This window comes from Papaver somniferum, unplaced genomic scaffold (assembly GCF_003573695.1).
Source record: "Papaver somniferum cultivar HN1 unplaced genomic scaffold, ASM357369v1 unplaced-scaffold_132, whole genome shotgun sequence".
NCBI lineage: Eukaryota > Viridiplantae > Streptophyta > Magnoliopsida > Ranunculales > Papaveraceae > Papaver > Papaver somniferum.
The window spans coordinates 23,577,975-23,589,765 of NW_020622381.1; the positions used below are offsets into that span (position 1 = coordinate 23,577,975).

The following is an 11,791-nucleotide window of genomic DNA, read 5'->3' on the forward strand; positions in this document are numbered from 1 at the left end:
GATTGAACCGCTAGATTAGCCAAAAAGTATTGCAACTCATAAAAACAAGTGTTGTTTATTTGTGAACACTAGTTCTCTCCTACCATTTGTTCGCATGTGAACTAGCAGCGAGATAGTTGCGCTAAATGGTTCAGCGCCACAAAAATCACCTTTTCGCGGAATGGTTCAGCGCATCTAGATTTATTTTTTGATCTGACGACTGAGATTGGTTGCGTTGAACCATTCAGCGCTGGGCGTTGTTTGATTCTGTGACTAGCATGATATATTAGAACTTCATAGGACTTAGGAGGTTGTCATATGTCCTAGCCGACGTGGACTGCTAATCTAGCTGCTAGATTAGCACGCCATATGACTAAGCCTCACATTTGAAGAGAAAAACTGTTACGCAAGTGATACAGGAATCGTGTGGCATCTGGATAGAATCCACCATTCCATTTTTTTCCCCTTCTTTTCGGCGCAGCTGAAGTACTACTCTCTTGAACAAATCCAGCCAGCTAGATCAGCCCCAATGCTGATCTAACCGTCATTCCAACAATATAATTCCCTTCTCACTTGGAGATCGAGCAAATAGGGGATCCAATCCTTTCCTAGGTTGTTTTCATGTATAAATTACACATGGAACCAACCTATTATTTTGAAACGGAGGTAGTAAATTTGTACTGGTAAAAATAAGCGTCTTACCCAATGTGTATACCGTGGGTGGTTAAAGTTGTATTGGTATACCCAAATATATTTGTTCTAGAAACTTGTCAATTGTTACTTTATTTTGGTGAAATGGACTATAGATTTTATCTAACAACTATCTCATAATTTCGATCATTCTAAATGCCATAGTAATGCAACCGATATTGATTAGAATAAGAAAAGCCGAACAAATTTAATTTAAGCGATTCATACACTGCTATGTTCTCAGTTGATAAAACAACCAACAAAGTTACTAAATAATTCAGGTATAACGAAATTCACGCCACTTTGTTGTTAACGGTCGTGCTTGCCATAGGTTTCCCAAGATGCAATGATCTTTTCCATGAGTAAAAGGAACTCGAAACTCGAGGAAACGACTAACGAAACTTAGTGTTTCTCTCTTCCAATAACATGGCTACAACGGGTGTTAGTAGAATTAGATTATGTTGTATGTTTTTTTATTTCTAGAATGAATCTATTTTTGTTGGCTAAAGATTACTTGATTACTATTAACAAACGAGTCTGACATCACAGTTACATGCCCAAATTGGTTATTATCTTAAGAATCATACCTAGTTTTTACATTGATGGTATTAAAAAAATTCATATTACTCAGAACTCGGCTCGTACTCCCTTTTTCACATGACGAATTCTTGAAAATTCCTCTTTTTGCGTCATCCTCTGTGACACTTCTGGCAACGTTATCCTGCTTTCCCCTTCCCCTAAGATTAGTTATGTTTCTTCCATCTCCACCATTAGTGCCGACATTATCAAACTTCTTACGATCAAATCTGTTCATCTAACAGTACTGATGTTGTTTCCGTAGCATCAGCTTATGGAGAATTACGAGAAGTTACTAATCAAAATAAAGAAGAAGTAAATTAATTGAAGAAGTTGTCGCATAATTCTCCAGAGTTTATTGGCGAGTCATTTAATGTTAATAAACTTTTATATGTGGTAATTCCAGATAATGATATATTTTCGTTGTCTTGGGACGAGAATAATCAAGTTGTTGATAATTGGAATACGCCAATCGTGTCCCATGTTTTTCCTAACAAGGTAGAAGCAATTTAATCAACCTATGTGGATACTTTTTTTTTGTTTCATATGTCTGTCCATGCACGTTATGGTCGACCTCTGGAAGATATAACTAAAGAAAATTACTCTGGAAGAATTCGTGGTTGAATTTTCTCAAACGTCGAGAGAACAATGAACATCATGAAAACCTATATACCAAGATACCGATACTTACATTAATGCTACTCCGTTGCGATCAACAAAATGTATAAGTTGGAAATCTGCATAGCTAGCACCTGTCGTTGACATCGTACCATCTGCGACGGAGATAGAACTAATGTTGCTAAGTGAGAAATTAAATACCATAATAGTGTTTTTTGATTGGGAAGATAAGTATTCTATGATTGCTGATGTAGTTGGAAAGTACGACTTTTTTTCCGCCTATTTGTTTGAGAAACATAATTATAAAATCCCAAAGCTCGAGACTTGGGACAACGGAGTGTTCCAAATCCAAACACTCCACGAACTACTGGGTGTTTATGGGCATATTATTCTATGGAACCTTTCTTCTCTTATATATACTTGGAATATTGAATTCTCAATAACAATTAGTAATACTGTTATTGTAAATGTCATCTTGGAATTTGGAATAACTGTTGGTGCAGGTCTTGCCAGTCTCGTGAACGTCAAGGTTACATTAGCTGGATCGACTGCCACTAGTATGATAACATTTAAATTGACCATGAATAATATTTATTATCATGGTGATATCAAGTTTATATCATCTGTTGGTTCATATATAACTTGGCATGTATATATATAATAATTACAGTTAACGAGAACATGTTCATCCAGTTATGGGAACCAAAAATCTTGCAGTTGCCATGCCTGATGCAAGTATAAACACTATGTTAAATTCCTCTGTAGCTGTTGGATTTAGAGATGTCAGGAAAAGATGCATAACACTAAACGAATCGTTGGTAGATATTATTCCAAAGGAAACTATTAACCAGAGTAATGGGAAATACATGCATACACTTCAATTATTTCAAAAGTATACAAAACTGCAAGGAATCCCAGTGATTATTTTTGTTTTTGATCGTGGCAAATCAACACAGACACCGTATAATGATAAGTTGCTTGGTCTTATTGCCAAAGATGTGTTTTGGGTCAACCAAGTAGAAGGATTGGAAAGGAAATTAGTAGTTCCTACTAACATGGTTGACACAAATACCACCATCGATGACATGAATTTTTTGTTCGATCACAAGAAACTTAAACACACATCTCATGATGTTTTGAGCAATATTTATTCGCTATTTCGGTTTATGATCTCTAGAGCTATGAATTTTATGTTTGATCGTGGTACGCCGTTAAACGTAGAATATACACTTTCTATGGAATAAAATAATTCATGTTCTATGACGACAACTCGAGGTTGAGTTTTTCTCAAGAAAGGTGGACTGGTGTAGGACATCTTCCTTATTACTTTACAAGTTATTGTTATTTTCTTAGTATTTTCTTTATTTAGAATCCTAGTATTTTAGGACATCTTCCTTACTGAACCCTGAATGCTTCAAAAGAAAAAAGAAAAAAAACTATATAAACATGCATAGGAATTGTCTTTACATACATCTTATCATACAATCAATCAATATTATTATCTTCGTTTACCAATTCTCTTAATTCTGTTATTCCTTCTCTTTGATATCGTCTATTCGTATATATTTCTTACCTTCTTATCTCCTGCAATCTCCATATTGCATTCTTCCTCCTATCATTCTACATTATTTTTCAACATTATTATTAGATCATTAGAATATCTTATCCGAGACGAACGAGCAATAATATTTTTATACTTAATGGAAAAATATATTAATTTCAACAGTTGATGAAGTGAGCGGTGATATTTAGGATTTGCTATGATAGAGAAATATGGAAAAATTAAAGTAATACATATGTAGAAGTTTGATCGGAAATCTGATTTCGGTCTATGGTAAGTGAGTGTTAAAGACTACCTTATCGTGCCCGATTTGAATGGTGCCCTAAAAAGTCCAAATCTAAAGGAACAGAAAAATAAAGATGCGGATGAGATGGAGATGGTTGAAGATGATAATGATGTGTAGAAAGGTATGGATATATAAGAAGTGTTTTTCTTAGATTCAAATTCACCTCACCAGGAAGGTACAAGGTCTTGCTGCATTCAAAGATGTTACATCAACGAAACAATTATGGGTGTCTCTTGAAGGTTTTTCCATGGTTAAAACTATGACTAATAAGATCTTTGTTAAAGGTATTTCACATGATATGAGGTTGGATAAGAATTCTATTATGACGGATCATATTTTTGTAATTCGTTCATTAATATCGAAGATTGAAGATGTTGGTGAGAACTTGAATAATCAAGACAAATCCCTACATGTGATTTGGACGCTTCCTGAATTATATAAAGCATATTTTTGCAAAAATTTATGAGTCAATCGTCATTTAACACGTAAGTTAGAAGTCTCCAATGCTTTGATGCGGGGAAGATGATGCGACCCAATAATAATATAAAGATACATATGTACCTGATGGGAGGATAGCTAATAACAATAAACGTAAAGGAAAATTTTTGAATGGTAATTGCTACAAGTGTAATCAGGTAGGGCATTGTACAAGGGATTTTCTTAAAAGGAATGATGGTTTTGGGAAAGTCTCGATTATGTTTTCTGAAGATACTGCAGCCAACGTGATGCTATTGGAAGATCGTGATCGTGATGAGGTCTCATTAACACCTTCAAATCTCATAGGTCAGGGAGGATGGATTTTAGAATGTGGTGTCGTTGTACATATTTGCAACAATCATTCATTATAAAACAATTATAAATATTGTAGTGGATTTTGTTAGGAAAACCGTGGGTTTCCTACTTTAGGTTTGTTTCCACATTGAGGTGGATTCCCTAATTGGAGTGGGAATATTATTAGGAAAGAGTTTAGTTTCCTAATATGATACTACTACTCGGTGGCCAAGTTTTTGTTCTCTATATATATGACTAGAATTGTAGGTTTATAGACATCCAACCTAGAAGAGTGGTAATTAAATCCTTCTTTGTTTGATTTTGGTGTCTTTGGTAGGGAGGGTCGAGTGCTACCGTGAAGGTTCATATCATTGTGAAAGAAAAACTTGTAGAGAGGATTTTGGTGTTCTAGCGTTTAGGGTTTAGGGCTTTTCCCTAAACCTAGTTTATAGTGTTTCCATGTTTCTCCTCTGTTACTAGCAGCTGTGAGAAGGTGTAGAAGAGAAGACATGAGGCTGGTTCGAGGAATGGTTAGAGAATTGATTTCTATGGTTTCTTCGATGGTGTTCTCGGGTATGTCTTGTTAACTCTTTGGGTCTTGTCTTGGGTTGCGGAAAGAGCATGTAATGGCCTTTGATTGAATGAAAGTTTTTCTGGTGGTGTTGGTCATGGATGTAGCCTGTAAAGGTGAACCACGTATATCTTGTGTTGTGGTTGTGTGCTTCATTATCTTTTATCTCTTTCTTATTATTTATTCCATGTTTGGTTCAAATCACCAATTGCCCTTTGTGATCCTGATTTCCGTTGCGCTCGGGGTGCCAATTTTCCCAATAATTGGTATCAGAGCCATGGATGGGAGGGTGTGATTGAACCTGGAATTGAACGATGGTTTATTGTTCGGGTGGAGAAATATGTTTTGAAGATACTTGTGATGTGATTTACAAATCGGAAAGGTTCAACTTGGTAGAAGTTTATGTTCTTCGTTTGGTTTTATGATGTAGTATGGGATGCAAAATAAGGCCGAATGAGGTGGAATACATATATACTTCTTGAAGAGTGTTAGTAATAATACACTATAAAGAATGGGTTACAAAGTTTGAAGAAATGATGAGACTGTGAGATATCATGTAGAAACAAGTCCAACAATGCTTCGAAGTTATGCACGAGAGGTTATAGATTTATGTTTTTAAGTCTGTGCTAAAGTATTCTTGATGGCTTGCACGTAATATCAATAATGTTCCCTATCTCGAAAGCTTGTACCACGATAATATGGGCATTCACACGGTATATATTCTGAGCGAGTATGTTGGGTGTGATGGTGGTAAAAAGTGTGTCAGGTTAGTGATGGCTTTGGGAATCGCTCAAAGGATTAAGCCTGTTAATCACAATGGATGTTTGAAGGTTTGTTTCAGATACAAGGTAATCATGACATGTGCTGGAGTAGGATATTGAAGCTAATTCTTCCTTTCTGGATTAGAGTTCAATATGTTGTTAGCTTGATGGTTAGGTGGAGCTAGAGGTGATTCTTCTGGATGGTTCTCTTGGTGATCAATGGTGGAGTTTGTGCAAGGATTCGTTGATGGTGATTAAATATTTTCATGTTGCTTGTGAGACGTGGCCATTTTCATAAGTGTTCTTCATGAAGAAGATGGTTTGAAGACTTTTATCGACATCATGGTGTTTTGGTCGAAGAGATGGTTCTATGAATATGGAAGTTGGGATTTGAGCTTCAAAAGGTACTTCTACGGGGTATATAGAGCTGATGAACAACTCTGGTGGAAGATGGAGGTGATTTCATGTGATCATCTCATGCTTGAATGGTGCCCTAAAAAGTCCAAATCTAAAGGAACAGAAAAATAAAGATGCGGATGAGATGGAGATGGTTGAAGATGATAATGATGTGTAGAAAGGTATGGATATATAAGAAGTGTTTTTCTTAGATTCAAATTCACCTCACCAGGAAGGTACAAGGTCTTGCTGCATTCAAAGATGTTACATCAACGAAACAATTATGGGTGTCTCTTGAAGGTTTTTCCATGGTTAAAACTATGACTAATAAGATCTTTGTTAAAGGTATTTCACATGATATGAGGTTGGATAAGAATTCTATTATGACGGATCATATTTTTGTAATTCGTTCATTAATATCGAAGATTGAAGATGTTGGTGAGAACTTGAATAATCAAGACAAATCCCTACATGTGATTTGGACGCTTCCTGAATTATATAAAGCATATTTTTGCAAAAATTTATGAGTCAATCGTCATTTAACACGTAAGTTAGAAGTCTCCAATGCTTTGATGCGGGGAAGATGATGCGACCCAATAATAATATAAAGATACATATGTACCTGATGGGAGGATAGCTAATAACAATAAACGTAAAGGAAAATTTTTGAATGGTAATTGCTACAAGTGTAATCAGGTAGGGCATTGTACAAGGGATTTTCTTAAAAGGAATGATGGTTTTGGGAAAGTCTCGATTATGTTTTCTGAAGATACTGCAGCCAACGTGATGCTATTGGAAGATCGTGATCGTGATGAGGTCTCATTAACACCTTCAAATCTCATAGGTCAGGGAGGATGGATTTTAGAATGTGGTGTCGTTGTACATATTTGCAACAATCATTCATTATAAAACAATTATAAATATTGTAGTGGATTTTGTTAGGAAAACCGTGGGTTTCCTACTTTAGGTTTGTTTCCACATTGAGGTGGATTCCCTAATTGGAGTGGGAATATTATTAGGAAAGAGTTTAGTTTCCTAATATGAGACTACTACTTGGTGTCCAAGTTTGTGTTATCTATATATGTGACTAGAATTGTAGGTTTGTAGACATCCAACCTAGAAGAGTGGTAAATTCTTCTTTGTTTTATTTTGGTCTCTTTGGCAGGGAGGGTCGAGTGCTACCGTGAAGGTCAATATCATTATGAAAGAAAAACTTGTGGAGAGGATTTTGGTATTCTAGTATTTAGGGTTTAAGGCTTTGCCTTAAACCTAGTTTCTAGTGTTTCCATGTTTCTCCTATGTTACTAGCAGCTGTGAGAAGGTGTAGAAGAGAAGACATGAGGCTGGTTCGAGGAATGGTTAGAGAATTGATTTCTATGGTTTCTTCGATGGTGTTTTCGGGTATGTGTTGTTAACTCTTTGAGTCTTGTCTTGGGTTGCGGAAAGAGCATGTAATGACCTTTGATTTAATGGAAGTTTTTCTGGTGGTGTTGGCCATGGATGTAGCCTGTAAAGGTGAACCACGTGTATCTTGTGTTGTGGTTGTGTGCTTCGTTATCTTCTGTCTCTTTCTTATTATTTGTCCCATGTTTGGTTCAAATCACCAATTGCCCTTTGTGATCCTGATTTCCGCTGCGCTCGGGGTGCCAATTTTCCCAATAGATTTGTCCACATGAGATAACTCTAGATTGATGGTCATTATGGCGTCGGTAAAGTCCCCAGGAATTGTTTGATGGCTCATTCATAAATGTTATACATGTGTCGGAGAAGAAGTGAAATCTAATTAGTCTACCTAAATTAAAATCACTTAGGATAAGATACTTTATTAAAATTGGAGTAATGAGTATATATCATGGAAACAATGTAATAATGGAAAGACGATGCACAAGCTTGTATAAATTACATGGAAAAGCTGCTTGTAATGGTGGTAGAAATTTAAGAAAATTTTGTATTGGGGATATTAAAGAAACAAAGAAGAGGTTTGACTTAGGTGGTGGGTTTTGATCAAAGTCAAGAAACTCAATGTAAGATGCTAGTGATTATGTCCACTATGGATATGGCTTAATTAATTATCAACCTAGATAATTGAGGGTCCTTATAGGATGTCGAACCTGAATAAGGATGAGACTAATAAGAATGATGGTTCGTCAAAGTGAAGATTATAAAAAGACATTAATTAATTTTGTCTGCGGCACAAAAAGTGGTGATCATTAGGTTTTTATTTCCAAAAACTAGATGGTTGCTAACCTTCTGGAACATAAGGTCGATCTCTATATACGGGATGTCTTCCGAGTCTTGTAGTTTCATAGTCTAGTTTGTTTGCTTGGTTCCCAAGTATCTTAGAGACCAAGTTTTATTTGGTTAGCAAGGATATAACTATTTTAAAACGGTCTTTAGGGTGAGAGTTCTTAAAAATTTAATCAAACATCTCGTCCGTGAGAGAAGAGATAGTTGCTAAAATTCTTGAAAGAGTTTGAGTGACTAGTTCTTGTAAGATAAACATTATTTAAGAGTTTTTCAAAAAACTAATAAAAAAAATTTATTTTGTCAAATCATTCCTTGATTTTTTTTGTTTTCTATATTGTTATTAAACCATTAGAACGTCTCATTCGAGATAGACGAATAATAATGTTTTTTCTATCTGAGGAAAATTTCTATTACCTCCATTTCATGTATAAATTACATATGAAACAAACCTATTTTCTGAAATGGAGAATGTATTAATTTCAGTAATTTGTGTTAAGACAACGGGCGTACACCAGAGTCTTGGTTTAGAAAAGACAAAACCGATCCAAAAAACTCCCACTTAGTAGAAAGCAAAGTGAGTTCCATCGTTTCAAATTGGAAAAGAAAAGAAAAGGAAAACGTGTTATATTCCAAATAACAATCCAAGAAACTCCAAATCAGCAGGAAACCTCACATTAACACCAAATTAGCTATTACATTAATACATAATCCAAAAGCAAAATCAAATAAAGAAAAGTATTAAGAAATTGGCCATAACTTTAACATAAAAAACTAGAAGAAAACAAAGGGGCAGGAAATATTTCCAAGGACCCCTAAAAAAAACTCAACCACTGAAACAAAGCGTCTGTTTAGTTATTTCTTTTGATTGATAACAACAAAGCCTGATCTCTAATTTCCATCCCAAAAAAGAAAAAGTGTACAACCGGGAAATGCCCCGACAAGCCTATAAAAAAACTGAACTACCAGTCTACCAAAGTAGGATTGTAATTACACGTGATTAAGTATAACCACATAAAAAGAAGGCAGTACTAGAAGAGATAATCAAAGATGAGATTTACAGGATCAAGAGCTAGACTAGAAGGTAAATTAGATGATTCCGTTAATCTTGCATGAACCGAAGAAACTCTGACCGTAGATTCCTCACAAAATCCTTAATTTCCATGCAAAACTTCTCGTCTAACTGTAATAAAAAACAGAAAATTAATCAGACATAGGTAATGATAATTAATTCAAACAACAATATATACAAAATGATGTGTTTTCCTCATTTGAAGAAGGTCGGAAAGAAACTGGGCCTATTTCTTGTAATTAAGATATATACTTAGTAATAATAGTTCTTATTATATTACCTTAGCATGAATTGTTATATCCAAAGCTGAATCACCAAATACCATGACGTTTGAATTAACAACAGTTAGATGGTATTTCTCAATCTCTGCCAGTATCTTAACAAGACTTCCTTTGTGTTTTTCACAGTGAATTCTTATCAAAACATTCTTATTAGAAACTTTTACTTCTACTTCAGGAAGGGAATTAACATATTGGTCGTCGAAATAAGAAGAAATGATGTCATCATCGGCAGTGACCCGAGATCTCTTATTCACAAAGACTACTGATTCCACTGTTTTTTTAGTTGTTTGTTCTTCAAGTATCTTAACCTTTTCTTCTAATTGTTTCAAGTACTTTATAGCATCGCCTAGAACAGAAGCCTTATCCAGCTGCATTCATTTGAGGCAAAAATTAAGAATACTGTTTTAGAAAGAAAATTATATGCATGTAAACACTGATAAAAATTGAGTTGCCAAATCATTTGTAATGTATATACCTTTGTAAGGTTGGGAACAAGAGCCGAAAGAGCAATGAATCGCTGACTGAGCTTCTCTCTGCGCCTTCTCTCAGCCATGATGTGATCATAAGAAGGCGAGTTAGTATCTGTATCCGGATTAGGCCTCTTTGTACCTTTCCCGGCTTTCTTTACATAGTTTTGCTGCCGCTTCATATTTCTCGGTAACAAGTACTCATCCTTAGATTTCATAATACCATCAACTGGGATATTATTGGTACCCCCATATAGATCAAGTACTGATGGATTACCGGAACAACCAAAAGAAATGATTCTTGACGAAGGAGGTGGAGAGCCTGCAGGCGAAGCGTCGGGTGTAGTAGTCCACAAGTTTTCGGTTGTGGTGGAAGAATTAGAACTCTCGGTCTTGAGGCTTTTTACCGGTTGGTGTATGCCGGTTTTTCCATCAAAATATGAGTTGATGTTATTTTCGAGATCAATAATAGATGAGTTACAACTATCAGAGCTGAGAGAATAGAAGTTTCCATCAAGGACAGACTCCACGTTTTGATCTTTATATTCATCAAAAAATTGATTCATGAAATCTGGATCCTCCATGTATGCCTACAAAATTAACAACCAAAATAAGCAAACCCTCAAACTTGTTTCATTTGAAAAAAAAAAAAGCAAGAGAAATATGGATAACCAACCAACAAATTAATCTACAATTAGCAACTTCATTAAACTCAAATTATGCTCATACCAGCTCAGGTAACCAATGGATTGAGGGTACTGAGGATGTGTCCATAGAAGAAGATTGAGAAAATATAAGAACTAGATCTCCCTGCTGTTTTTTAGCTGTAACTAAAAAGTCTTTATCTTAGGAATTAAGGGTTTAATTAAGATTTGGCAGTCGAGGTGTAATTAAGAAGCTAATTAGAGCTACTCCTTTTATAGAGGAAATTATAACTTTCAACACGTGGGAACATGTTCTTTGTCTTTGTATTTCTTATTTTATGATGAAACATGTTGTTTGTCTTTGTATTAGCTTTCATTTTCAGCATTAATCTAATCATTAACAAAATGATTAAACATAAAGGATATCTAGAAGTCTGCCATGTGTTAAATCGTCTAATGATTTTTCAATCCAACGGAAACCCATATAGGACAACTAGTTGGCGTTGCTGAGAAAGTCGCGTCAAATCTCAAAAGCTTCTGTTTTTAGAAATGTTGTTCATTCAATATCAGACCGGACATATGTGATGATGGTTTTGGAGTTAGTTTTCTAGCTTCCGGAGCTAAACGTACTCTGCTTTCCATATTGCAGTGATCACTGGAGTTACTGAGTTTGCCAATGTTATAATTTTCTTTGGGTATTACTTACTACCTGTTAAGGTAAGGCTGTGACAGAAATAAACCAAGACAAAAATCCAGTAGGTAACAAAAATATTTGTCTAATAATTCTTGAATTTTTCTTTTGGTCAATTTTTTTTCTCTCGAATCGTTTACTTCGCTGTCTATCCAGGTAGCTTGTGAACTTGAATATGAGGAG

The 11,791-nt window shown here is 35.2% G+C and overlaps 1 protein-coding gene across 2 annotated transcripts; it reads right to left on the bottom strand.

Moving 5' to 3' along the window:
- Window positions 1-9,287: 9,287 nt before the first annotated feature.
- On the bottom strand, window positions 9,288-11,143 carry LOC113333377 (transcription factor bHLH18-like). 2 transcript variants are annotated; one of them, XM_026579887.1, is made up of 4 exons: window positions 11,003-11,143; window positions 10,282-10,863; window positions 9,806-10,174; window positions 9,288-9,636 (listed from the first exon to the last, which is right to left on the bottom strand). In XM_026579887.1, exons 1-4 carry the CDS (start codon window positions 11,045-11,047, stop codon window positions 9,556-9,558), a joined length of 1,077 nt encoding a protein of 358 aa, XP_026435672.1. In that variant the 5' UTR covers window positions 11,048-11,143; the 3' UTR covers window positions 9,288-9,555. The 2 variants fall into 2 exon arrangements, with proteins under 2 accessions (XP_026435672.1, XP_026435673.1); XM_026579888.1 differs by having other exon boundaries at window positions 10,950-11,011.
- Window positions 11,144-11,791: the final 648 nt, after the last annotated feature.

Bases quoted from the DNA above. Each gene is read 5' to 3' on its own strand.
- LOC113333377 (XM_026579887.1), bottom strand. From the start codon at position 11,047: ATGGACACATCCTCAGTACCCTCAATCCATTGGTTACCTGAGCTG. The intron at 10,864-11,002 runs GTATGAGCATAA...TTAATTTTGTAG, and splicing joins TCCATTGGTTACCTGAGCTG to GCATACATGGAGGATCCAGA. The intron at 9,637-9,805 runs GTAATATAATAA...TTTTTATTACAG, and splicing joins ATATAACAATTCATGCTAAG to TTAGACGAGAAGTTTTGCAT.